The sequence below is a fragment of the Chiroxiphia lanceolata genome, chromosome 21 (genome assembly GCF_009829145.1).
Source record: "Chiroxiphia lanceolata isolate bChiLan1 chromosome 21, bChiLan1.pri, whole genome shotgun sequence".
NCBI classification, from domain to species: Eukaryota; Metazoa; Chordata; class Aves; order Passeriformes; family Pipridae; genus Chiroxiphia; species Chiroxiphia lanceolata.
In genome coordinates this window covers 3,960,384-3,987,371 of record NC_045657.1, presented here as the reverse complement: position 1 = coordinate 3,987,371, position 26,988 = coordinate 3,960,384, and the positions used below count along the sequence as shown (strand labels likewise).

The following is a 26,988-nucleotide window of genomic DNA, read 5'->3' as shown; positions in this document are numbered from 1 at the left end:
TTTCCTTTGCAATGGCTTGCTGTCAATAAATCAATGAGAAGTTTGTTCAGCAGGCCAGTAAAACTGGTTAGTCCTAACTTTGGTGGTTTTAGTTATGCATTTACATAATTTGCTTCAAAGACAGTTACAAACTGTTCTCCAGCGTCTCCTGCAGGCATTGCAGGAAAAAGTAATCACAGAAGGGCAGAAAGCTCCCTGTCCTGTTGTAAACCTCCCTCATTGTTACAACAGCAGCCACTTTAAAGACCTATGTTAGACACAGTGGTTTTATTAATATATGAATACAAAAATCAGTGAAGCAACAAGGTGAACTTGTATTTGACAGTTCTCACATTTCTCTCCAGGAGATAATGACCCTCGTGGATGCCACACTTTTGAAACTGCAGAAGTGAAAGGAAAACTTTTTGTCTAAAAACAAGACTTGTACACACCTGGATATAAAAGCTTGGATCCTCCAGAAATATTTTAAAGGACTTCTCCTCACCAATGAATATTGGCCTATTACATATATTATACAATATATAAACAGGTATATATTGTTGGTTTAGGTACCAAAACTGTGTGACTAACAGCAATAATTTAGAATTCACCTTAACATATCTGAAATAAAGATTTTAGTCTTAGGAGTTCTGGCAAAGCAATGACAGTTTCTTCCTTCACCTACCATAATTTGGTTTTTTTTAACTTATTCAGTGTGTATTTCCTTTGCAGAAGTTTAACTGATGAAGTTCTTCACAAATGCAGGCTTTTGTTACAAATGTTGTTTGAACACAAGGATTGGTAGTAGGCATAGAAACCACCCAGAAGGGATACCAGCAGGATTCTTGGATGGCAGCATTCCCACACTAGGGTAGGAAGTGTTGTCTTTGCATTGATTTTAGGAAGTAGCTGCTGACAGTTCTGACTTATCTCTAAATTTGTCCTGGAATGTGACAGGAAACCAGCAAATTCTGCAGGTAAAAGCACAGGGTAGAACCCTTCAAGTTTTACAATTTTTGTTGTTAGTTTTGTTCTTAACAGCAGCTTCCCATTTCTTTTTCTCCAGGGTGTACAGTCTCATAGCTGCTTGTGCATCCTGGATCTGAAAGAGAACAGAACAAACAGGAGCCTAATGAAACACAGTTGCTTTAAGAACATTATTGTTAATAATCATGGAATCACACAGTGCTTTGGGTTGGAAGGGACCTTAAAGCTCCTCTTGTTCCACCCTCTGCCATGGGCAGGGACACTTTCCACTATTCCAGGTTGCTCCAAGCCTTGTCCAGCCTAGCCTTGAACACTTCCAGGGATGTGTGGTAATAAGCAGCTAAATCTTCCATCATTTTAATATATAATTTCAATTGATCTTTATCTCTTTTTAGATTTAGGCTCTGTGACTATTCAGAATGTGTGGGCCACCACAAGGCTCTGTGCTTCTTTCTCACTGTCACTTGGAAAGTCATGATGAGAAAATTCTCTTGATACATTATCTTAGAAATACACTCCCAATCTGCCCTGCTTTCCCAGTTCATTCCTCTCTTACATCCTCCTGTCCACTGAAAGAAAGGAACTAACTGCTGAGGTTCAGGAGGAGCCTCTCACACTATCTCTCCATCCCCTCACAGTACAAGGGTGCAGAATGCTGCTTTTAAGGTAAGCAGTTGATACTTGATCATTACTTCTTTTCTCTGGAGATTTTAAAATAACAAGGATTAATATTTTTTAATCAAAATACAGATGATTTGTGCAAAAGCTGTTTAAGGAAACATAACAGTAAGCAAGCTTAGATGACAATCTCACTGCTGCTGGTGTTCAAGCAGAGCTTGCTGACTTTTGGCTGGAATGATGGCACAGCATTCTGGATTAAACCCAGATCCCAGAGCTAATGTGTAGTACCCTGTTGATCTACCCAAAAATGTGTGTTCTGATGAGATACCTACCGAGCTGTGCTCTGATGTCTGCACCTTAACATTGAGCAGGGTCTCACAGAGCAGCTTCAGTGATGGCCTTGAACTCTAGAAACAGAAAAGATCATAGTCATGCTGCCTCTTGAAATATACAGAGATGTGTAAATATATATATATGTAAATATATATATATAAATACATATATATAAATACTAATTCAAGTGTGTTCCTCAAAGAATAGCACATCTTAGCTCACTGCTGAAATACCAAGAATAATTAATGAAACATGAGATTTATGTGTGCACTGCTGAGAGGATTCTTTTTGTACTACCATAATCCTAAGATTTATGTTTGGGGTGCTTAGCTGTGGAAAAAAAAAACCCTGAATATCTAGTTACAGAACTTAAAATATCTCCCAATAATCTCTACTCCTGCATTCTAAGCAGAAACTTGAAGCCATCTATATTTTTATATCCCTATGGAAATGATACCATTAAGAAGATTGCATAAGCTTTGCTCTCAGTAGAACTCTACCATCTTATTTTGCTGTCCAGAAAAGTGTTATGAAGCCCATGAAAGTGCTAAAAATGGGAAAGCCATGGAATTTTGTGCACAGGTGTTACTGATAATGTGAGCACTGAACTAAGTAAGTTATGGAGGTATTTCAGACACTAAGTAAGCATTGGACTAGACTGGTATTTTTGAGTGCCAAAAATCAGGCATCCCTGTTCCAGGTAGGAAAGAAGGAACAGGGTCAGGTGGATGCACAGGAGTGAGCCAGCAGCTCCAGAGCCAGTTAACTGAGGTGCACTTTCCCATCAGTCTCTTACCTTGACTCTCTGTTTGAAAGGTTTATATCTCTGCGTGTCCCTTATCTTCTTCTGAGGGTGATCAAGAAACAGGACCTACAAGAAATTACGTTTCCAGTCCAAAATGTGCCGTGGCATGAAACTTCTTACAGCTGAATGTACAGCTGCCTGCTGTTCCCATCTAACAGATACTTCAAAACCACGAAAGGACAAGACCAAGACCATGCAGACACTGGCTGGATTCAGGATTCACAGCTCTACTTGGTGTGAGAAACAGAGATGGAGCTGGAGGTGCCTGCAGAGACCACCTGCAGTGCTGGCACAGCATGACATCAGGTACCTGTCTCAGGTAACTAGGACCAGACTGCTGGGCTTTGGGGACTAAGCAAAGCATGCACAGAGCTTTTCCCTCATTCTGTTTCATTCCTGGCTCTTTAGCAGCAACAGAGTTTGGAAGCTGCAGAAACTTTAGTGGGCAAGTGATTAGGGCTGTAATTGGTGCTTTATCACTGAGAGAACAGTGATAGAGCTGCAGTTTGCAGGAGTTCAGGTGTGTTCACCTGATCCAGGATGATGTGTCAGAAATTTAATCAAATCTCAAATGTGCAGCCACGTACCTTCAGATCATTCTTTAAAGCATGGCCAACCAAAATCCTCCCCTTCAGGATGTCAGCAACCTCCTTCTGAACAGTTTTAAAGTCTTCACCTAAAAATGCCACACAAGGAAACGCTTTCCATGAGCAAACTACAATTAAAACACTGCATCTTTTCTGTGAAAGCAGTTGTGTCCCTGGGGCTGTAGTTATGCAAATTGTACAGTACACTAAATCCTCTGCTCATTAGACAATTCCATAAAGAGCAGAGCATGAAAAGGAGATAATTTTTTCTATTATTCCCATACCATAATTCACCAGGTAATTTCTTCAAGGGCAATAGTGATAACTCTGTAAAAAGTACTTCTCCCCACCATTTTTCTTAGCATTAACATAAATCTTAGCATTTTATTTTCCCAAAATAGGTCTAAAACTGTTCCAAGCTCACCCAGTCAGGCTTCAGTGACAGCCTGTTAAATTTGCCCTCCTTAAAGAACATTCTGGGGGAACACCCCTCCTACCTGCATTGACATTCTGAGGGCGTATGCCACTGACAGCTGTCCTGTAGTCAGTCACCTTTTCTGTGGGCTTGACATACTTGTCATAAATGCACTTCCCAAACTGGTTCACGATGGACACCCGAGCCACAATGCTGTCCTCCCCCTTGGGGCCCACCCCCACCATCTCACAGTCCATGGCTACAGCTCTTGTCAGCCTGAAAGACAAAGGACAGCTTGGTGACACCTCTGTGTGCAGCTCACAAGGTTCACAGGTTGCTTCCAACAGGGAAAAAGTCAGTCAGCAGAGGCAGGGAGATGTCAGCCCACACTGTCCACCTGCAGATCAGTTTTTAGCAGCTCATCTCGATGCCTCTGCTGCCATCCTTCCCCCTGGACTGTCACTCACCCATCAGAAGCGTTTTCCTTGACCAGCACCTGCTCCACAGACTCTTTGGATGGGCCTGTTTCAAGTCCCATGTTTCTTCTGGCAATTTTTGCTGCTTCAGGTCCTATTGCTGCCTCAATATCTTTGGGGTCAACGTCATCAAACCAGATGTCAGCCCTGGTAAGAACAGATTTAATTACATTTATGGCCTTAAAGCAGTCTGCTGTCTGTCTGGTGTACAATAAGCCAGTTTATTTCTTAAATTGAGAAATAAACCTTGAAAATTAAGGTCTAGTGCTGTCACTTCTGCAGGTTTTTTGCTATATCTGAGGAGTAAGGGCAACATGGGCCTTATTTCTTCCAAAACTTATTGTGGAAGAGCGTAGCTGTTTTGAATGTACCTCTCTGTGCTCCTTACTTAAGCATCCCAAAATGACTATTCCCATCCAGGTGTGATGCCTGAAGTACTCACTCCTTGGGCTGCTGCTCCACGTGTTCCTCAGCTTTCCTCCTTTTATGTTTTAAATCATCTTTCTCCTTCACAACATTGCCATTTTTCCTTTTGTCTTTGCAGCCTTTTCCATTGCTTTTGGTGCCATTTAAATTCTTGTTCACTGCAACCCCCTTGGATTTTGGCTTAGACAAGGGAGGACTCTCTTTAGCAGAACCACTCTCCGTTTTCTTTGTGGGTTTGGCCTTTCCCACATTCCCATTGAGAGCTGGGACTTCTGGGCTTTTGGCTGCTTGGACTGGCTGCTTCTTTTTGGTGTCAGTTTGACACGTAGAGAGGGACTTGTTGGAGCCATTTGCCTTTTGTTTCAGTAGCTAAAATGATAAAAAGGAAAAAAGGATAAAGGGAAAGAACCTGGAAAAGAGAAGCTTTGGGGTGACCTAATTCCAGTACCTGAAAGGAGCCTTCAAGAAAGATGGGGAGAGACTATTTACAAGGGCCTGGAGCGACAGGGAAGGGGGGAATGGCTTCAAACTGGCAGAGTTAGATGGGATAATAGGAAGAAATTCTTCCCTGTGAGGGTGGGGAGGCCCTGGCACAGGTTGCCCAGAGAAGCTGTGGCTGCCCCATCCCTGGAAGTGTTCAAGGCCAGGCTGGACGGGGCTTGGAGCAACCTGGGCTAGTGGAAGGTGTCCCTGCCCATGGCAGGGGGTGGAAAGAGATGGGCTTTAATGTCCCTTCCAACCGAAACCACTCTGTGATTCTGTGATTATCTCCCTCTCCAGAGGACTCCTGGACTGTTCCAGATGGCTTTAGGGAAATTACCTACAACGGGGCGTCCCAAATATCGGCACACACCCCTTTATTTACTGACACAAAGGTGATGATTATTGTTAATTATCGCGCACAGCTCCACTCGGGGACTGCCCGCATGGCCCCTCCCAGCCCCCGGGGACGACTCCAGCTCTCCCCCACCTCTCCCCTCACCTCCTGCAGCGCCTTCCAGTTGGACGAGAACTCCTGGGGGTCGCGTGGGGGACGCGCCACCGCCATCCCGGGGCCTTTCGGCGCGCCTTCCCCGCGGCCCTTCCTCTTCCTCCTCTTCTTGCCCTTCCCGCGGGCCGCGGCGCTCGGCCCCGGCGCCTGGGGCTCCGCGGGGCTCTGCTTCACCATGCGGGGGGCTGAGGGACGGGATCAGGACCGGGATCGGGATCGGGATCGTGGGGCAGCGGGTCCCAACCGGGCCGCGCCTCCCACAGGGGGACCGGCACAGCGCCGCACCGCCCCGGCGGGGAACGCCGCCCCGCGCTTGGGTTCCGGGGGCGAGGGGTGCCGGCTGGGTCACGGGGGTGGGGGGTCGTGGAGAGATCCCCCACCATGGGGACACCCCCCTCCGTCCCCCACAGTGACACGGAGCCCCCGAGCCGCCTCTGGGCCGGCGGGGCTGGCGCGCACCCTCGGGAAGCCGCGGGCATTGCGCAAGGGCGGGCGGGCTCCAGCTGCCGGAGCGGCCCCGGCCCCCCGCGCCCCCGCCGCGCTGAGGCCCCGCTCGAGCGCTGTTTGTTTGCTCCAAGCCCTGTTTGCTCTCCCCTTCCGCTCCACGTGATGCTCTGGGCCAAAAATCGCCCTCCTCGTCCCCGGGCCGGCGCGGACAGCGCGGCTGCTCCAGGATGATGGTGGGCTGGGCGGTGCGGGCGCTGGTGATGCTCCCGCTGGGGCTGTGCTGGCCCCGAGAGGTGAGTCTGAACCTCCGGAACACGCGGCTTTCCAGGAAGGCTTTCGCGTTTCTAAGAAAAAATAATAACGGAGGAGAGGCTACGCGACGTTGTTTCTAAGCCAAAATCCGCCCGGCCTCGCTAATCACGGAGATAAAGCTGTTTCCCCCGGGTGGCTGCTGTGCAGCCCGTGCTCAGCGCGGAGCGAAGCCATGAGAACTTGGCGCTGGGACTTGTTGAGCTGTTGGCTGGAGTTCCTTCCAGGTCAGGTTCAGTGAGCGATAGTCTTGTATGCATTTGTTTTTCTTAAAAAAACCGTAAAGTTATTCTTCTTCTTCTTGCAGAAATTCCTCAGTGCTCTGGATGCAGAAGCTGTTTTCTCCTATTTTGGAACCAGCTCGGTGGCTGATGGTATGCAGGGCTCCGTCCTTCTTCATTTTAGAACACATCTGTCAGTTTATTTCTAATCCTTTTGATATCTGATAACACCTAAGAATGCTTATTAATAACCCCTGATCTGACAAGCATTGGGTGTTTCTGAGTTCCATTGCTCAGAGACAATCAGTGCCTCAGTGTGAGAGTGGTTGAAGAACTGGGTCAGAATTTAAAATCTGCCAAAGAAGATATGTTAAATCTCTTTCCACATTTCTGCTGTGGTCCTCATCCTCTGTATTGGTGTTTTTCTATGAGATGAACAGATCCAGGTCTGCTGAGTAGGAAGCTTTAGATTAAGGATAACTTTAAATGCATTTGGTAATTATTTTTAAAAAATAAATGTACGGAGAGATAAGTATTCCAAGTCTGGATTGATGATAGTTAAGAATAAAAATGTGTTTTGATGTCTCAAATCCCTAAAGGAAGGGTATGGTCTATGTGTGAGTTCACCTAGAGCTCATCCTTTCTGGGTTATGATAATTCCTACTCATTAATACTTAACATCTGTGGAAGTACAACTGTCCCAGTCTTTGTTAAATAAACTGTTCTCCTTACTGAGAGAGCAAAAGCACCAGTAAATCAGGAGCCAGTTTCTGTTGTCAGTTCCCAATCAGATTATCCTCAGTCTGGAATACATGAAAGCACAGAAATTCCTTGACCCCAGAAGGCCACAGTTGTCATTTGGAGAGCATTTTTCCTAGGGAGATAGACCATTACACTGAGTTTCTGTGTCTCATCATTTCTCATAACTGTTCCCCTTGTTCTGGTTTTAATTTCTTTCAGTACCTGAGTTTGTTGTGGCTGAGCCAACTTGCCCTTGCAAGGAAGAGCAGGTTGGGCTGACTCCCTGTCGGATCCAGCACTGCTCCATCGAGGCCTGGGGAGAACTCTTTGCCTTTGAATTTCTAGAGGACCACGCCCTCCTTTCCTCATCCTTTGTGAGCAATCAAGTGGTGAACTCTTCCTTTAGCTTCCTGAAGAGATTCCCAGGGAACTGCTTTGCAGCTGGACACTCACTGCAGCCTCCTGGGGCCACGAGTAGAGTCACTTACTGTGAGGGGCAGTTGGTGAGTATGTACTAAACTGCTACACGAGCTGTTACAGCCCCTGTAGCTTTGCAGCTTCATGCACCAGACTTGTGAACCATCCACTTAATAAATCTGAGCTTGACAAAGGGAGGATATGGCCCTCAGTTCTCCATGGATACCAGATATCTTTGGGATAACTCAGAGGTGGTATTTTATCTGCTTTAGCAAGGAGTTGTCATTGTGGATGAGGAAAAGATTCACATCAGGCCAGTCAGAAGCAAAGATGTGGCCCTGCTGAAGGACCTTGGCTTCTCCAGACCTCACATTCTCTTCAGAAGTGCTGCAGCAGAGGCAAAGACAGCAAGAGGTAATGGACATAGAGAGGAAGCCCTGCTGGGAGAAGCTGTCTGCTGGTAGTGGGGCTGCTTGCATGAGCTCAGGGGAAAAAGTGAATTTAGAAATGTATGAGTAGGCTTGAAAACACTTCTCACCTCACTAACCCCAAACTTTTCTCACCTCACAGTTACTACCCACAGGTGTCACTGGTGTGTTTTCATGTGGGTAGTTGTTATTTTGGTAGCACAGGTGTGTTATTAAGGATGCTGGCAGGTGAAAGAAACCACCAGAAGTGGGAAACCTGAGAGAAGTGGACTTCCAGCTGTGTTATTCTATCCTTGGGGAAAAGGGAGTGGGCCTGTGGAAGCTTTTATGTTGCATTTTGAACTCCCTTTGTGCTGTCCAGCAGGGCGGGGTCCTCCTCGCCTGCAGAAGAGGGCTGAGGGAGCCGTCAAACATCTGGAGCTGATGGTAGTGGCAGGTCCAGATGTTTTCTCGTACCACAGAGAGGACACGGAGCGATACATTCTTGCCAACCTGAACATTGTGAGTAGCTCTCTGTTTGGAATGCTGTCCCAGTGTGGGAGCTCCCAGGCTGTGTCACAGGCAGGACCTTTCAGGGGGGTTGTGGTTACCTGTCCCTGGTACAGAGCACTGCTGGTGTGCAGGACATTCCTCTCTGCTTCCCTTGGCAAACTTCCCTTGCACAAGAAGCTGCATGAATAAAACAGGATGTTAAAAGTTTTTGAGTTATAACCATAAAACCTATATAGAAAATGTAGCTCTTATTCATTACAAATATTTTTGTAAAACAGATAAAGAGTTTTATCACCCAAGCTTTGATTAAGTCCCTGCTGCTTTCAGTGGGATTGAACTAAATCCACTGAACGAATCTTACATTTTAATTTCAATGATTCGTTTCTGTTACAGAGTTTTTCTAAATGACTCCCTGTACTATTTTTAAGAATTTGTTTGTGCATTTTCTGTGTGTGTGTGTACAGCAAAAAAAAAAAATCTTTAGTGTTCACTCTCCTACCCTATGAAACTGTTTTCTTTGCAGATCCTTCTTTCTGCTTCAGCAATATCTGACAAGTCTAACAACAGTTCTCATCTCTCAACAGATTTATTTACATTTGTAGCACATATGCTGATGTTGTTCTTCCCAGTGATTTTGTAGTTACCTCTGTAGTGGGTGCTGCCCTGCTCTTGGGAACAGTGGGAGTCACTGAGGTGCCTTCTGTATTGAACCCTTTCCATCTCTTACCAGGGAGCAGAGCTGCTCAGAGATGCCTCGCTGGGGGCTCATTTCAGGGTTCATCTTATGCAAATGCTGGTTTTGAGAGAGCCAGAGGTAAGCAGGGAGGACTGTAATAAGGTGTTGTCCAAGGGGTTTCTCAAAGCTGTTTGGAATGTGCAGACTTGTGCCTCCCCTCCAGGCAGAGCTGAACATCACCACAAACATCACCTCCTCGCTGATCAGCGTCTGTGAGTGGAGCAAGAAGGTGAACCCCCAGAACGACTCTGATCCCCAGCATGCTGACATTGTCCTCTACATCACCAGGTCCTGGAGCAACCCTGCCCTGGGAGGGACTGGGAACAGGGATGGGAACAGGGCTGGTGGTGTTCAGTGTTTACCACAGTGATGGTGACTCGCACTGAATCTTTGGCAGTGGGTTGATTCTGCTGTTTGGGGCTGATTCTCCTGCCCTTTGTGTAATGCAGTTAGTCAGAGATGCTGTTCCTCCAGTTTCTAAAGGAAGTGGGATATTCCCCCAGGCTGGAGCAGACATTGTGTGCTCCCAGAGCAGCACAGCCAAACCCACTGCAGCTTTTTGTGGGCAGAAAAGTTGAACAGTAACTGGAAGTGAAAACCCACTGGTGTTTTCTATGCAAGATTCCTGGTGCTATTCCTGCTCAGACATTTTATCTGACTTGCAGGCTCCTTGCTCCAAATTGCCTTGGTTTAAGTTGTCAAATGCAACCTTTTCTTGAGTGCAGTGACTTTTGTTTCGTGCTCTTTCTTCAAAGAGATGAGGATACTGCTCTGTCTTTTGCAAATAGGATTATGTCATTTTCCTCTGTTCTGCTCCTCTGAGGACATTTTGATTTTTAAATGTAGAATCATCGTAAATTTTGAGCAGTGGGACCCTTCTGCTACAGTCTTGCTCCAGGGAACTCCATGTGTCAAAAGAAATGTTAGACTGGCAGAATTAGACTAGGAAAGCTCAAAGAAATTCAGTTGAATGTCTGTGCCTAACTTTATTAGCTGTGGTGGTTCCTTGCTCTTACCTCTGTATCTGCCTCCCTTACTTTAGGTTTGACCTGGAGTTACCTGATGGGAACAAGGAGCTACGTGGAGTGACCCAGTTAGGGGGAGTCTGCTCCTCATTCTGGAGCTGTGTGATTACCCAGGACACTGGCTTTGACCTTGGAGTCACCATAGCCCATGAGATTGGCCACAGGTCAGTAGGAAAGCCCCAGAGCTGCCCAGTAGGTTTTACTCAAGTGAAAATGTTCCCCATTTCAAGGGATTCTGAAGAAGGAAAAAGATCTCTTGACATAACAGGGAGTTTCCCATGGATAATTCTACACTTTTGAAAAGAGTTCCTTGAATTTCTTGCATTCCTGCATGTTCTGTGACAACTTTGAAGCTGCAAAGAGGAGAGAAAACCTTTGTGACAACAGTGGAAAAAAGGGCTGCAGAGGGAGCTCAGTCCTCGCTTGGAGAAGAGAGGCTCTGAGGGAACCCAGCCTCTGGGCTTCTTCTGCTCAGGGCACTGTGCTACTTTCTGTTACAGCCTTGGAATCCCCCACGATGGAGAGGGGAATCAGTGCAGCAGCAGTGGTTACATCATGGGTTCAGCAGGAAACCACAACAGCATTGACCTCACGTGGTCACCGTGCAGTCGGGAACAGTTCCTGGCCCTTGTCAGGTAAGGGAATGGTCAAGTTCTGCTGTTCCCTCTGCTAGGAGCTTAGGAGAGGAAATGTCAAAGAATAAAAAAACCCCAAAAAATGAAAAATGAGGAACAGTGAAAAGCTTGGGGTTTGTTTTTTTCTGAGGTTAAACCCAGTTTTTGCTTTGTGTAGCTGGAAATGCCTTTGCTTAGTGCCTGACATGCCTGGGCTGTGTTGGATTTCTCAGACACTGGCTCAGCCTGGACATTTTATTTACAACATCAGAGCATCTATGTTCAGACAAGCACTGCAGGCTGTGTTCTGGCTGGGTGCAGAACAGGAATGGGATATAACTTCAGCAGCAGGGAACTGCGAGCATCTCCAGGCAGCTGCTGCAGCTAAATCCATCACAGCCCACAGCGAGCATGTGTTGTCTGGGAAAGCAACAGCCAACTCCCAGAATGAAACTCAGCACAAGTTTGCAAACATGTCATTGTCCTCACTGCCCACAGCTGGGAAAGTGATATTCCTTATGTTTCTATCAGTACAGGCCAAACAAGCTGCTTGAATGACCTGCCGGACATGGACGGCAGCATCCCTGGATGGAAGCCTGGCTTGTACTATGGAGCAGATGAGCAATGTAAAATAGCCTTTGGGAGTGTTGCCACAGCTTGCACCTTTGCTGACAGCAATGTTGTAGGTAGAAAGTTTGTCTGTCTTGCTAAGGGCAGCAGGGAAATGTTCTGGAGCCAAAGTTCAGGAAAAGGGGGCTGGCGACGTTTTTATTCTAAGGGGATGGGAGGTGTTTTTTCTGCCACAGATTTTTTGGCAAAGAACAAACCTTCAGAGGCTTTAAAAATGCTTCCCTTCTCTCCGTCACCTCTTTCCTCTACATAAATCTCCTTTAAGGTTTGCACAGTGGGGTGCTGTTGCACACAACTGGCCTGGCAGTGCAGGGGATGCCCACTTAGGGTCCTGCCCTGGGGAGCTCTTGTTCACTGGATTCCTTCGGCTTCCCTGCCATGGCTCAAGTGCCCTTGTCTGACAAACACAGCATGGCTAATAGCTGCCATCTGGACGTGTTTTGTTAATGAGGAAGCACTAAGGTGGGTGAAACTTTAATTGCTTCACTTGGTCATCTTCCAGCATTACAGCTGGAAGTGAGGGTCTTTTGACTTGCCCACAACTTTGCCCAAGAGCACAAGAAATGATTGAACTTGCATTGTTGGTACTGTGGGAAAACCAAACACCTGGGACATGGCACTATTTAAACTTTTGGGCCTGCTGTGTTGATGACTGAACTAGCTGAGTGACTCTCTGGACTCTCTGAATTTCTTGTCACACCAGGACATATGTAAAGTTCTCTCGTGCCATGTACAACCGGCAGACAAATCCAGCTGTACTCGGCTTCTGGTTCCCCTCTTGGACGGTACTGAGTGTGGGATCAATAAGGTGAGGAGGCTGCTGATCTGACAGAAGTGGGTGTGTGGGTGCTTTGGAGCTCAGATAGCAAGCCATTGTCAGGGGCTGGAAGGTACATGGCACACTCTGCCCCTTGGTCAAGGAGCTGAGGCCAGATGTTCCAGTCATAAACTGGTACCATTATGTCCTGATGTTGGTGTTTCCACCTTGTCTGTATCTCTGGAGTTGCTTTGCAGTTCTGTAGCTTGATGTCTGAGCTCTCCTCTAAGATTTTACTTGAAATGACCTATCTGTTCTTTGTTTTAACCTCAAACTCAGTTAGACCCTAATTAGGAATGGGACTCTTCAGCCTTTTGTGAGAAGGTGCCTCATTTATCCTGGGATTCTCTGTTACTTGCCTGCAAAATGACGGGGACTTGTGCCACCCCTGTAGACCCCAGCCCTGCTGGGTTCACTGTGGTGCTGCTGCCAGTTTTGTGTGTGTTCTTGGTCCTAGTGGTGCTCCAAGGGCCAGTGCAGCTCTCTGGAAGAACTGAACCCCATGGCTGTGGTCCATGGGCAGTGGTCAGCCTGGAGCCCCTTCTCCCCCTGCTCCCGCAGCTGCGGCGGCGGAGTCGTGGTGAGGCAGCGGTTCTGCAACAACCCCAGGTGAGAGGGGGGCACCTGGCTCTTTGCAGGGCCTTGGAGGGGCTGAGCCTTGCTCTCTGGCTGCCACAAACCCGAGGCTCTGCTGAGGAGTTCTCCTGTCATTCCCAGGCCTGCTTTTGGGGGGCAGGAATGCCACGGTGCCAGCATCCAAGCGGAGATGTGCAATACGCAGGTAACGGAGCTCATCACATCACATGAGCTTTTGTCTTAACACTTTGAGAACTGGTTTTTGACTGTACACAACAACTGACTGCTCTGGGAAGGAGGACTAAAGATCTGGTGTACAGCCTCCATCTGTTTGACAACAGGGGAGGTGTTTGTGCCACTGAAGGCAGCAGTATTATTTAATAGCACTGTTCACATGTAGTGAAGCATTTTCTCTATGCCCTCATAGCAGGACAGGTGCTGAGAAAATAGTGACTCAGTGATAGTTTTCTTCAGAGGGACTTTCTTGCACTGTTCTGTTTTCCTTACCTATTTATTTTGTACAATAGCAAAGATATCAGCTTCTGAACACAATTCTCTGTATACCCTCTAGCCTCCCTTTAAAGTGGTTTTCTTTATATGCAGTTGTTTGCCTTTAGCTAGTTGGTAAAATGCTGGTTGGGATTCTGTGCTCAGTCACTTCCTTTCCTTACCCACACAATTCTTTTTGGGATTCAGGCCTGTCTGATGACCCAGCAGGACTTTATGGCTGAACAATGTGCAGCAACAAATTTAAAGCCACTGTATCTCACTGTAGAAACACCATCCTTTTACACCTGGACTTCTGCTGTTGGCTTTGCCAAAGGTAAGGAAAGTGTGAAACCTCAGTTTATTTGTGGAGGGAGCACTCAGAGACATGTCTGTACTTTGAAGTTAAAAGGATGTTTCACTGAGCTTTTTAGTTTTCACATGAAACCTGGGGACTCTGTCAGATGATAGAATCCCAGAATGGTTTGGGTTGGATGGGACCTTAAAGATCATCTCATTCAGCCCTTGCTGTGGGCAGGGACACCTTCCACATAGACAAGGTTCCTCCAAGCCCCGTCCAACCTGGCCTTGGACACTTCCAGGGGTGGGAGTCCACAACCTCTCTGGGTGTCTTCCCATTTCTTGAGAGTCAGCCACGTGCCTTTCTGAAAGAGTAACTCCTTTCTGCCTGTCTGCTCCAGGGGACCTGCTCTGCAAGCACATGTGCAGGGCCATTGAGAAGGAATTCATGGTGAGTCGTGAGGACAGTTTCATAGATGGAACCAGGTGTGAGCAGGAGGACTCTGAGCACCACAGGCCTTTCCATCTCTGTATAATGGGAAGCTGCAGAGTAAGTGACTGGGGAATCCAGGTGAACCTCTGACAGGTAACCTACACCAAAGGAGTCAGTTTGCTTGGAGCAGGGATAAAAGCACAGTGTCCCAAACAACAGAGCAAGCTCTTCTCAGAAAAGAGTTTAGTTCTTGGTGTGTTGGATGGAGTTCAACAAATCTACTGTTCTGTCTGTGCATCCAATGCCAATGCCCTCTAGATAAGACATTCTGCTAATTATGCATTAAGCACACATCCCTAATCCAAGAAGCAAGTGGTTTATGTGTTGGTGGAGGACACATCATTAGCTGCTCAGTTTGCCTGGTGTAATTAGCCCCATAAAACGCTGACTCTGTTGGAGCCAACAGATTGATTGTTGCAGTATCACTAATGAAAACTGAAGTATAACTTTTGGTGGTTTTTTTTTTCTGGATTGGACCTGAGAAAGACATTCTTTGCTGATGAACTTGAATGTAACTCCCCCGCGCCGTCTGCATTTTAGTAACTGCTCAGTGCTGACCCGGGTGGATGTTTGCTGTTGTTTCTTTACATTCCCAGAATACTCTTTTTAAATTTTATGTTTTTCTCATTATCCTTGCGTTCACCATGTCTTGTAATGTGTTTCCCCCAACGAACAGCAGAGGGTGTAGGCATAACCTGTTCTGATTTTGGCTGTTTTATTGGCGACAGTGATAAATATGCACGTTGTGGCAGCTTCCAAAGCCTGGGATCAGTGCCTCTAGCATAAATTCAGCAGTTGCACATGTTTTGCTGCTAAGCCTGCTGAGATCCTCCTGTAGCTTTGTGTAAATTAGTCTTGTTCGTGGGAATGAGGATAGAATCTCTCCTCTGAGTTCCATGGGATTGAAGGCCAGGCTGAAGGATGTGAGCTAGATTTGGCTTTGGGGCTTGGGGAGCTAAAGATTCCTTTAGAACCTGTCATTCATGTTTACTGTTCCCCTGGGCTTTTGTTTTTTCCTCCCCACCTCCAGAAAGAGTTCTTAGAAGAGAAGGAGTGCAGGACCTTTGTTTTAGGTCACAGGAGAAATCTTTTTGGACTACTCGTTATGAGAAAGAAAATGTCACTCAGTTAATGAGACCTGTGCTCTCAGCTAAGACCTCCCAGTCCCTGATTTTTCACAGTGCTGTCCAGTGGTAGATGTAGGTACAAATGCATCTTTGTCTCTGTTGTCTTCTTAAATTCCAATTCCAAATGGAAAGGGCAGTTTCAGGAACTCAGGAATTCATTCACTTGTTTTCTCAGAATAGGCAGGTCTGACAGACTCTCCCCTCTGCTCAGGCATTCGGGTGTGACGGCCAGATGGACTCTGAGCAGACAATGGATTCCTGCAAGGTCTGTGGGGGTGATAACTCCACTTGCACCCAAGTGAGTGGATCTTACATGGAAGGAAAAGCTAAAGGTGTGTAGTCCTCCCCCTCGGGCTCAACACAGCAGTGCTGTTTGTGTGCTGCATATTTCTCTGCACAGTCAGTGCTCACAACCCTCTGTATGTGACTTCTTCCTTCTACTTCTGCTTGATTTTATTTTAGAAGGGGTATGGAGATGGACTTTGGGTGGTCCAGCAGAGAAGGCAGGGAGGTAGCTGGTGTGTAGGCAGAGTGCCTTTTTTTGTTGTAGTTCTTCTCTGGATATGGATCAGAAATGTAGTTCTTTGGAATTATTGGGAGCTGGAGGCCATATCAGATCACAGAATCATAAATATCCTGAGTTGGGAGGGATCCACAAGGATCATCAAAGTCCAAGTCCTGGCCCTGCACAGGACAGCCCCAAGAATCCCACCATGTGCCTGAGAGCATTGTCCATGCTTCCTGAGATGTTAAACATCTATTAGGGAACTGATCTGGATCTTACAGTCTCACACAGTGATATTAGCTTAGAAGATGAACAAAAGAGAGGTGAGAACAGGACACAGAATTCAGTTCAGTTTTGTTTGCTGTATCACCATCCCTATGTTCAAGCCATGCACTGAGGTCACTGTGAATTCAACCTGCTGTTGTATCCTTATTTATTTTATATTAGCTACATAACCCCTTCAGCTTTGTTGCTGCCTGTAAGGCTTGTCCTCCCATGGACACATGCTAGTAGGGGGAAGAGGGGTTGATCTGTAACTCCCAGCCTTCCTAACAGAAGTCTAGTGATGGAAGGTGACCATATCTTCTTTTTTTCCATCCTTCCAGAGTATGTGACATTTCTGTCCCTGCCTTACAACACCACCTCTGTCCGTGTCACCAACCAGAGACCTCTCTTCACACACCTGGGTGAGCTGAGGGAGAAGGAGAGATGGGAATACAGGGCTAGAACGAGCTTGTGCAAATAAGGAAATGGAATTTGGGAGGAAAATCCTTGATGCTGCACTTTGTGGGATGCTCTCCAGTGGGAAGTTGTAGAAGCCGTGCTCCTTGGGATGCCCAGCTTAGGTCAAACTGGTTTCTAACAAACAGGCAGCCTGTAGCTCCTGGCACCAGGGCATCCTCTTAACATCACTGCTGCTCTTGCTTCTCTAGCTGTGAAGGTTAAAGGAGAGTATGTGGTTGCTGGAAAAGGAAAAATCTCACAGAATGTCACCTACCCGTCAGTTCTGGAGGACAACCAGATCAAATACAAAGTGTTTCTCACCAAGGACAACCTGCCAAGCCTGGAGGAAATCCATGTGGATGGGCCAACACGAGAAGAAATTGAAATACAGGTAAATTAAAGTAGCAGAGTTGGAAGGGGGCCAGTCAGAACTGGCCAGGTTTGTGTAGCTCTGCTGCAGTGCAGCATCCAGGTGTAACAGGCTTTGTGTCCAAGGCCAGGGGAGACAGAGTTCACTGAAGATTGTTCTTCTTGGGAATGGTTGAAGGTTGGCTGCCAAACAGGCTTTCTGCAGGTTTGGGGTGTGGTTGTGTGGGGAAAAGCACACAGATTTAAACCTTTTGCTTGGCTTAATCTTTTTCAGTGCTCTGTGTCCAGAATTCACAGGGTGAGTGCTCTGACTGGCAAGAACTGAGTCATTGCATTCAGGCTCAGGACTGGATGGAAAAAAAAGAGGGACTGGCTTCTCTTACCCCCATCCTAAGAAACAAATCCCAGTTGGCTTGTGCACTGACCACAGGTTTTCCTTCCCCAGGTCTACAGAAGGTACACAAGAGAATATGGCAATGCCACCAACCCTGACATCACCTTCAGCTACTTTGTCCCCAGAGAGAATCTGACATATCTGTGGGTTCCTCAGCAGGGACCGTGTTCAGTGACCTGTGGGGAAGGTGAGACAGCAGGACTCAGCCTTGTTTTTTATGGAGATCTGGGCAGACTTTTAATTTGGTGTGAACTGCATTTAAAAGGAAATTGCTGACAGTGAGCTGCAGTTGCAAGTGTTAAACTGAACCAAAGGAAAAAAGTGGCACGGCTCTTGAATTCAATTAGCTTGATCATCAAAATGATACTGAAGATGTTTGATCATGAAGAGGATTTTTAAATAGGTTTTAACTGAACTTTTGGGTTTAAGACTAAATAATTTTCTCAGATTTTTCAAAGTTAGTGAAGACTAATTTGAAGTTGGCTAAACATCAGAAGTCCGAGACCAAAGTGGTATCTAGTGTTTAACTAAAGCCTCAGAGCTAATTATGAAACTTCCTTCTTAGAATTCTATTCCTGTGCCATGGCTAATCCTTTCTGTCTCCCTGAAGAAATCATAATGCAGATTGTAACAGCTCACTCTGATACAGGGTCTGACATCTTGTTTACCAGATAATTCAGATGGCACTGGCAGGCCTCTCAAGACTTCTATGACAAGAATTTAGAAAATGCATTAATGAATATTTATGGAAGTCAATCTATACAACCAGTTATGTCTGGAGAGCTTTTCTCCAGCAAATTCCCCAGGTGAACTGCTTGCTGAAACCCTGAAGTAAAGAACTCCAAATGCTCTAGGGCTTCCCAGCTAATGCAGCCAAAACAGAAAAAAAATGAGAAAGCTGGGACTTAAAATAACAGAAAGTTGAGAATCTGAGCTGAAATTACATCTTGAGAGCTGAAAGTGGTGCTCAGGCCCTCCTTAGCAGTAGACATTATTTGAAAACAAGGAGGGTAGAGAAAAGATAACATTGCTGATTGATTCTTGACATTTGCTGCTCAGGGTCATGCTGTTTGAGATTCAGGAATGCCTGGCTCTCCTTCTGGGTAGCTCATTCACTGAAAGGAGACCCCTTACAGCTTTGCTTGGAACTTTTTTGAGTTTGACTTTTCATCTGCTCTACTTGTCAGTTCGTTATTGTTGAAAAACTTGCTTATGGCTGTAGTTTATGAATATTTCATTCCTTGCATGCTACAGGCACTGCAAGTCTGCACTTTCTCTCCCAGTACCTCCAGTCTGGTTCTGGCTGTTGATGATCACTTTGAGGAGGCTGGCATGGTGCTGCCTGAGCACAAAGGCTGTGTGATGCTATTGCATGCTTAGCTCTGCAGAATGTCATTTAAAAACAGCTGTCTGCTAGAGCTTATATTCAGCAACCTGTCCCTCATCAGTCAGACATCAAGATCATTAGAAGTAATCTGGATCAAATTATGATTGATGTCCTTGGTCTTGCAAATGGCCAGTTTAGAGCAATCATTTTGGCAGTGGATTATCCATCAAACTTCTCATCTTCTGGGGTGCTCACCTTTGGAAAATCACTTTAAACTCTTGAGGAAAAGTTATATCAGAAAGAAGGGGTTTGTGTATTTATAGGAAGTCTGTATTCCCAGTTACACCATTTTCCTACACAGATGACTGAGTAAAGTAAAATTACTGCTTCTTCCTAATAGAGGTAAACTGTTCACTTTGTTTATAACCTCCATTGCTTTTCCTTTTGTATCCCAGGGACACGACCAGTGGTTCATGTCTGCTTTGATCAGACAAAGAATGAAATCACAGAGGATCAGTGGTGTCTGGAGCTCCCACAGCCCCTTCCAGAGCACAAGCCCTGTGCCATGGAGCAGTGCCTGTACAGGTTGGTATTCCTGGGAGTTCAGCTGAATTCCTGCTTCCCTTTCCTCTGTGGTGTCATTTGTGTTGTGGGAGGTAAAAAAATAGAGAAGTATGAATTAGTTTCCTCCTAATTATAATGGCATAGCAGATCCCAAACCATGTTCTGTCTCTCCTGGCCCCATGAGGTAATTGAGATGTCAGCTGAAGGAATGGGAATAAATGAAAATACTTTGAGGGCATGGCCAGAGGAAGATGTCTCTCACATCCCTTCCAAGATTGTGCCAACAAAGAGGAGGAGAGCCTTTATTAATTATTTTGGACAGAGGACCAAGAGCCAAGCCTGCCCAGACACTGACTTCATAGACATTTTAGTGTTTAATAAAAAGTGATTACACTGTGAACTGTAGCTCTTTAGCTTACATGCTTTTAGTCCTTGGAAGTTGTCAGTGCAAGGACTGAAATTGTCCTCTCAATCACATCCAAACAAGGCTTTTGAAACAAAAAAGCTACTGAATACTCTGCATGACCCATTTCTGTAATCAATGGCCTCAATAAACCTCCATGATCCAGATGGGAAATAGAGTGATACAATTACTTCCCATTTAGGTGGAAGATGTCTCAGATAGATGAATGCTCTGCTGTCTGTGGAACAGGAGTTGCCCAGCAGAATCTGACCTGTGTTCAGTTCCGTGATGGACTGGAGACTGTGGTGGATGACAGCCTGTGCCCAGCAGAGGAAAAGCCCCTCTCCCTTGTGCCCTGTGTGGTCAAGGTCTGCCCTTTAGGATGGGACAAAGTGAGTTTACTGGCTTGGCTTTTTTCAGGAATCTCAGTGGGACCTTACTGCGGGAGCTGAGGAGGGTGGTTTGCACGAAGGATGTCTGCCCAGTTAAAGGTTCATGCTGTCACTTTAGACAGCTCTGTCCCTCTTAAATTTTGCTGCTGATTCATCAGTTCGTACTGGTGGTTTGCTCAGAGCAGGTGTTGACTATGTTCCTTCATTTCTCCTCACAAAACCAAAACCAGAAATAACCCCTGGTCCACTGTGAAGTACCTCAGTGAGAAACAGTGGGGTTCTGACATGGTAGGGAGGATTGCTGGCAGGAAAGGGGGATTCTCAGCATGGGGTCACTGCTCCAAATCTGTATTGGGGAGCCACTGCCAGCTTTACTTTTAGAGGTGGGGGAGATACTGCTTTAGGCATGTCCAGTCTCAGGTATCTCTGTCTATCTCTTTAGGTAGTGGGAATTAGGAGGGGTCTTGACTTTTGGACGTTCTTAGCTGTCTCTGATACTTCTTTATTTTATAACAATAGAGAAAGTGCTTAAATGTGCCTCTTTCTTCAGTGACAGCAAGTGTGTTGTAGGCTTGATCTGGAGGTATCCCCCAGCTTCATTAGATCAGGACTGATGTGGAAAGCAGGTGCCAATGTCAGCCTGAGTCTTTCTGCTCTGTTCTGAGGAGGAAGATGCACACGTGCTTCAGCCTCTGGAGTCACTTGGGCATATCCCATTGGAAAATCGGACTGTGTATGTCTGGAGCCCTGTAGTTGGAGAGTGTTCTGTCTCCTGTGGTAGAGGTGAGACCTTTCAGTGCTGCAGGAAATGCTACCTGGCTGTAAGTGTGAGCTCAGTGCCTGGGAACCTCGGGGGCCTGGTCTTTTTCCCTCTACAATTCCAAGTGTAGCTGTAGTCACAATCTTTTTGGAAGAGGCAAGGGGGCCTGGATCAGGCAGAGAATAATTTAGAGAGTGGCCTCCTGCTAATGTGCTTCAGAGTTGGGGGGATGAGTGCAGTAAGTGTGCCATGGCTTGGGCAGAGTTTGCTTGTTTTGTACACACAGACACTGCTTCACCTGCAGTAAGGTTGCTTTCCTTCCTAGGTAAGACTCAGCTGCAGTATGTTTGTGTGGCTTTTGACACCAAGGAAGAGACCCAAGAAGAAAACTGTCACCCAGTGCCAAAGCCAGAGAGCACGATGGAAGTCTGTGATCTCAGTCCCTGCCCACCAAGGTAAAGCAGTTATCAGGAAACAACGAGCCAGTGAGAGGTCTTTCCATCCTCTGTCTCCAGAGACATGATAAAGTGAGGGTCAGGCTACTCTGAGGATGTTGTCTTCCTCTCCCCTTCTCTGAGAGCACAGCCAGCTGCAAAAACTGTAGCAGTGCTCCATACTCAGCAAACTGAGAGTCTTTCCTGGGCTGGTGTGTTCTCAAGCAGAACTAAGTGAAGTCTTTGCAGTTTGAGTCCAGAGAAAAACTGAAAACCTCTTGATCCCTTATTACCCTGGGGAGGTAGGAACAAATCCGTAATTGCAAAAGGTGGTGACACATTTGCCAGCTCTACAGTTTCCACATAGCATCAAGGAAAGGAGGTAGAATTAAATACAGTCATAATCTGGAAATTCATTGCATTTTCCTTAGGCTTTGTGGTGTTGCAGACTGCACTCCCTGGGGTGACTGCTGACCTCAAATGTGAGCCAGTGTGTGTGTGTGTGTGCATTAAAAGAATTCCAATTGTACTTCCATAGACTGGAAGTACACTTAAAAAATTAGTTAAAATTGGATTTAAGATTGGATTTAAAATCCAGTGAAGACAGGTGACAGCTGGATGTACTCTCTGATGGCTGCATTATTCCAGGTGGCATGACACAATGGGCCCTGTGCAGGAGGTGTGATGCACAAAGCCCTCTGCTGTGCAAGGGACTCTGGAGAGAAGACAGGAGAGATTGTGGCAGACACCCAGGGTGGTGGTTTGCCTCACTCAGAGGAGCAGGAACCACGTAATTTGGAGCTGTGGCCTCCAAGGTCAAAGTGGGCCACAAGAGCAGGCACTGGGGAGGAGGAGCTGTCCATGAACCTGTATGGTGTGATCTGGGATATGGCTCAGGGTTGATAAATGGGCCAGAGCTCTCCCTGTCCTGTTTGCTGTAGGACTGCAAAGCTACAGGCATCTGAAGTTTTCTTACAGGATGCCACTCCCAGGACCTCTGGGTCTGATCCTGATCTGACTGTTCAGTGGTGTGTGTTTTGGAGGGAAATAAGATTGTTTCTGCAGTTAAGCCTGTGTGTGTCACCCTGGGGAGGACTGTGATGGATCAGAGTAAGACTCAGGGTATATTTGGAATCTGGCAAAATGCAGCTGCCTTCTGTGTCCAACTCCAAACCTCCTCTGGGCTGCCCAGCCTTGTTCCAAAGGCTGCCTTCCAAGTACTGTAAACAGCAAAGAGTGAGAGGCAGAGGGTGAAGAAGGACAAAGCATGAGGGAGTTGCAGTGCATTTTCTGCAGTGAGAGAGGGTGGGGATTCATCACTAACTTACTTTTTCTCCTCCATGCCCTGTCAGGTGGAAGGTGACCCCAGCTGGGCCCTGCTCCTCCAGCTGTGGACTTGGCTTAGTTGTGCAGCTGGTCACCTGTGTGCAGATCCACCAAGGCAAGGAGGTTTTGCAGGAGGAGCATTTGTGCCCTGTGGCAGAGAAGCCCCCCACCAGTGTCCCCTGTGTCATCAGAACGTGCTCTTACGAGTGGAGCTTCAGCGAGTGGTCAGAGGTACCTGCCCCCACTCAGATGCAACAGTTTAACAGCCATTCACTGCCCTGAAGCATGCAGGGGAGAATCACAACTTCTGCCTCATGTATTTGCTTCCCATAGAAATGCTGAACTGTTTCTAGGGATGTTTTCCATCCTTTCCACTGCCCTGTGTTTAGCAGCCGTAGGTTTGCTTCCCACCTTTCTCAGCTAAGGTTTTGGCTGCAGTTTAAAAATGGCTCTTGGCATGCTTTCTTCTGGAATGCAGATATTTTTGGATTTTTTAGGAAGTGGTTCTGCAATTTAAATATATAATTTGGAAGGTCTCCTGGAAGGTGGGGCTTCTTCTAAGCTGATGGAACAAGAGCACTGAAAGGGCGAGTGGGAGAACAGCAGCAGTGAACAAAACATCAACACCCCCCCCCCCAGATCGTGCCTGTCAATGCATTTATTTCTAAATACCAACTGGAGCACAGGGATAAAGGACTGTTGGTTTCTTCCTCTGCAGTGTTCAACCTCCTGTGGGAATGGCATCCAGACACGGCGGGATTTCTGCCTCCACTCGCAGACCCGCAAGCGCGTGGACCCCGTTTTCTGCCGCCGCTTCCCCAAGGCCATCGTGGTGCGTGGCTGCTCCTCGGGGCCCTGTCCTGAGCAGGTGGGGACCAGGTCCCCTGGGGCAGAGCTGCAGCCAGTGACACCAGCCACACACCTGACAACAGCTGCAGCTGGCAGGGAGGAGAGATACAAGAGCCTGGATCTGCCTCCGTCTGCTGTGCCTCAGGAGCAGACAAAGACCGGCGGAGGTGAGGAGGATGCTGCCAAAAGGTGATTCTTGGGTGCAGCTGGGGTGTGGTGACCCTGCTGCCATACAGGGAACAGGAGCATGGGAGGGAATACTTCTGATGAGGAGGGAAAATACGCTGTTCCAGAATGCCCACGTTATCTTGAGCTAGGAACTCACTTCCCTGTGCTTTCCGAAACGCTTTTGATTTGGGAGCCCTTGGGACAGCAGCTCAAGAGTTCAAGAAGCATTTGGACAACACTGTCAGGCACATGGTGTGATTCCTGGTCTGGCCAGGAGTTGGACTCAATGATCCTTGTGTGTCCCTTCCAACTCAGGATATTCCATATAATAGAATACTGTGATTCTGTGACTGTTCCCGTGCTTTGCCCAGGTGTGCATTTACCTGTTCATTGTGCCATGAAGGGAATGTTTTTTTTTTTTTTCAGCAGCTGTGGTTCCTTCTGGACTTGTTTCTCACCTGTCTCTGCTCTCCAGGTGTCTGTGGAAACCTGTTTCTCAATGCCTCTGGGGTCATCAACATGACGGGTGTGGAGAGCAGCGACTGCACCGTGGCCATTGGGAGGCCCCTGAGGGAGGAGATCACACTCAGGATCCTGGAGAGCTCCCTCAACTGCAGTGCAGGTACTGCCTGGGGCTGCTGGGAACCAGCCTGGCCCTTTGGGAAAGCTGCACCTCCTTTGGTGCCCTGAAAGGTTCCTGCTGCCTTGGAACTTGTGTCATCTCTGAAACTGTTTCACTGAGTTTTTCTGTCACACCAAGTTGTTGCCAGGTGGAGCAAAATGAAGATGATGCTTGTCCTCCCCTTACCTGTTTTGTTGATAGATGTGAGATGAGTTTATGGGGTTAAAGAAGCTGCTTGTTTTGGCCTGTTATACTCTAATATACCCTCTTGCTGGAATCAGTACAGTTAGATTAGTTAACTGCACTGTTCTCATGACAGATTTTGATAAGATAGGGACAAGATGCAGAAATTACTTGATTCCAGACCTATATGAGATAAACTGTGCCTTTTTCTTGAAGTAAAAGTGTTTCTAGTCCCTGTGCTCCTCGTTCCAGGTGAGGTAGTGCTGTTTTCTGGGCGGATGATGTGGCGGACAGGCTGCAGGAAGCTCCCTTTGTCCCTGATAAATTCCAGAACCAACACACTGATTGTGAAACAGCGTGTTGTGCTGCCAGGAAATGGGGTCATTCTTCAGTACAGCAGCAGAACTGCAAGGAAAAAACATTACCAAGGTACCTCACTGAAAGCTTTGCTATTGCTTTAGATTAAGGCACCTATGACAAGGTGTTCCAGAGTTCCACGGATGATGGTTGCCTATGGAAATCTATGGAAACTTTGCTTCATTTTTAGCAGCTAATAAGCCCCTTCTTGAGGAGTGTTGGAATTAGTATTAATTGTGGACTATTCCCTTATTTTAAGGGCAAGCCCTCCACAGGTGTTTGCTGATGCTTGGAGGTTCCCAGATGAAAATCCTTAGAGAAACTGTTCTGCCTGTGTTAAATTTAAATGTTTTCTTTCTTGGAGACGCTGGATGCTTCTCTAAATCATATTCTCTTCTGCTCCCTTTACCCCTGTCAGACTGTGACAAACAGCTGTTTGGTCCCCGAGGGGAAATAGTGAATCCTGTGCAGTTGCCTGACCAAAGGCAAGGAGTCGTGTGTCGGACCTTCATCGATGTGGCTCCCCAGCACCGCATAGCCCTCCGTGCCCTGCACACTGACCTGGGCACCGAGGGCAACCACACCCACTTCAGTTACATCCTGGTGAGTCAGGAATGGTTTGGATAGGAACACACCCATCTCCTCGTTAGAGATTGCCATCCACTTCAACCACAAATCAGCGTCAGACTCTGATCTCTGTTACGTAAACGCTGATGTGAGTGAGAACTACTGAGATCTCCTGTGTTTCTTCTAACCTTTGTAGGGCAGCTTTTTCCTGAGTGACCAATTTGCAAGCCTCCAGTATATTTTTTTAGGTGCTTCCTTTGCAGGCTGCTGAGGTAAAATGGTTTGTTCTCTCTCCATGCAGGTCCGTGATGTGAGCACCATGAAGACGATGGTGTTCCGTGGGAAACAGCAATTCCTCTGGCAGTCAACAGGAAGCCAAGCTGAAATTGAATTCCATGAAAATGTTAAGGATCACCCAACCAATTTCTGGGCTGAATATCATGCTATTGAGCCCAAATAAAAGGAGCCAGGGCCACTGCACTGAGAAAGGCTGTGGCCCAGTTAGTCACTGCTGCCTGTTCAGTGCTCGAGGGCACGAGTCATTTAATCTTCTTGCAACTGCTTCCCCACCTATTGAGTAAGAACAATATCTCCTGACTCCTTTGGGGTCTCAGTTAATATTGATAAAGGTTATGCAAAAGACATGTAACCACCAAATATTTAGCAAATATTCCTCGTATGGATTTTCTGTCAGTTTTGGTTGGATTTAGTGCAGGTGGTGAATTGGACTCTGAAGTCTCAGGGTCCTGCTTCTGTAATATGCTGTGACCTCTTAGGAGAGTCATTTGATTTCTCAGTGTCCCAGAACAAACCTCTGTACACCACCAGTAGCTGCAGTTATGGTTTAGCCACTAAATTCACTCTCTTGCAGTGTAAACGCCCCTCAAAACTGAGGCCCAGTGAAATTCCACAGTGTTACAAAGAAGGCAAAGCTGTGTCTGAGGATGAACTGCCAGCACAAGGAGACTTGTGTGCAGGGTAGTGCCACACCAGGACAGGACGCTCAAAGCTTGAATGTTTTCGGGAGTTGGCTGAACTGAGGCACTGCTGACCTGGGCAAGCCCTGGTGACAGCTGGCTTTATGTGGGAGGACTAAATGACATCCTGAGGTCCCCCACCAGCCACCCATTCTGTGGTTCAACTATTATAAACCTGACAGTGATACCACTACTACTTTTCTGGGAGAAAATAAAAAGAATTCCATCTCTTAATGCCAGGTTTGATGCCAAGACTTACTTACTCAAATAAGAACAGTAGCTGTGCTGTTAATCTGTATTTTCATTTCATAGGACCTGTGGTTGAGACTGCAGGGGCAAGTTGTAGCAGGGAGAGGGATTTTAGAGCAGTGGCAAATATTCGCTCGAGTTTCACTTAAATGTATTTTTTAGGTTATTTTTTTTTTAATATCTTGAACACTGGACGGTGCTCTGGTCCAAATCTGTCATCCTCCTCAAAATCACAATATACTGCTTTAGGGGTGTTTTCTGCACCTGGAGCCTGGCTGGACACATCTGCACTTGCTCTTAATGCTGGATGCAATAAATGGTTCTGCCTGGGCAGTTTTAA

The 26,988-nt window shown here is 46.7% G+C and overlaps 3 protein-coding genes across 9 annotated transcripts in view; 2 read left to right on the top strand and 1 right to left on the bottom strand.

Annotated features, from left to right (window-relative positions):
• The window catches only part of STKLD1 (serine/threonine kinase like domain containing 1), a 13,700-nt gene extending 13,088 nt beyond the window's left edge, over positions 1–612 (top strand). For 2 of the 4 annotated variants that reach the window (XM_032708383.1, XM_032708382.1), the window contains one exon: positions 345–605. In XM_032708383.1, the coding sequence (XP_032564274.1) occupies positions 345–392 (48 nt within the window). In that variant the 3' untranslated portion in view covers positions 393–605. Of the gene's footprint in view, positions 1–344 lie in introns of all 4 variants that reach the window. The other 2 variants (XM_032708384.1, XM_032708385.1) reach the window with 2 other exon arrangements.
• Positions 253–5,901, bottom strand: REXO4 (REX4 homolog, 3'-5' exonuclease). The gene is made up of 8 exons (XM_032708386.1): positions 5,612–5,901; positions 4,646–4,998; positions 4,195–4,350; positions 3,810–4,003; positions 3,313–3,401; positions 2,717–2,791; positions 1,920–1,994; positions 253–1,081 (listed from the first exon to the last, which is right to left on the bottom strand). Exons 1-8 carry the CDS (start codon positions 5,795–5,797, stop codon positions 980–982), a joined length of 1,230 nt encoding a protein of 409 aa, XP_032564277.1. The 5' UTR covers positions 5,798–5,901; the 3' UTR covers positions 253–979.
• On the top strand, positions 2,105–26,988 carry ADAMTS13 (ADAM metallopeptidase with thrombospondin type 1 motif 13). Of its 4 annotated transcripts, none has more exons than XM_032708380.1 (29): positions 2,105–3,044; positions 6,684–6,750; positions 7,558–7,841; positions 8,028–8,169; positions 8,545–8,684; positions 9,406–9,489; positions 9,575–9,699; positions 10,454–10,600; positions 10,937–11,071; positions 11,582–11,732; positions 12,384–12,488; positions 12,955–13,106; positions 13,215–13,278; positions 13,770–13,896; positions 14,261–14,409; positions 15,691–15,811; positions 16,590–16,670; positions 16,917–17,098; positions 17,522–17,657; positions 19,253–19,382; positions 19,967–20,156; positions 20,825–20,939; positions 21,242–21,371; positions 22,703–22,907; positions 23,395–23,692; positions 24,169–24,315; positions 24,751–24,927; positions 25,274–25,458; positions 25,724–26,988. In XM_032708380.1, exons 1-29 carry the CDS (start codon positions 2,820–2,822, stop codon positions 25,880–25,882), a joined length of 4,353 nt encoding a protein of 1,450 aa, XP_032564271.1. In that variant the 5' UTR covers positions 2,105–2,819; the 3' UTR covers positions 25,883–26,988. The 4 variants fall into 4 exon arrangements, with proteins under 4 accessions (XP_032564271.1, XP_032564270.1, XP_032564269.1 ...); XM_032708379.1 differs by having other exon boundaries at positions 2,107–3,044; positions 8,548–8,684; positions 20,822–20,939; XM_032708378.1 differs by having other exon boundaries at positions 2,107–3,044; positions 20,822–20,939.

Coding starts and splice junctions, on each gene's coding strand:
- ADAMTS13 (XM_032708378.1), top strand. CDS start 2,820: ATGTGCCGTGGCATGAAACTTCTTACAGCTGAATGTACAGCTGCCTGC. Junction 6,751..7,557: donor AACCAGCTCGGTGGCTGATG/GTATGCAGGGCT, acceptor AATTTCTTTCAG/TACCTGAGTTTGTTGTGGCT. Junction 17,099..17,521: donor GAGAAGAAATTGAAATACAG/GTAAATTAAAGT, acceptor TTCCTTCCCCAG/GTCTACAGAAGGTACACAAG.
- REXO4 (XM_032708386.1), bottom strand. CDS start 5,797: ATGGTGAAGCAGAGCCCCGCGGAGCCCCAGGCGCCGGGGCCGAGCGCC. Junction 4,999..5,611: donor ACTGGAAGGCGCTGCAGGAG/GTGAGGGGAGAG, acceptor TTATCATTTTAG/CTACTGAAACAAAAGGCAAA. Junction 2,792..3,312: donor CTTTAAAGAATGATCTGAAG/GTACGTGGCTGC, acceptor AATTTCTTGTAG/GTCCTGTTTCTTGATCACCC.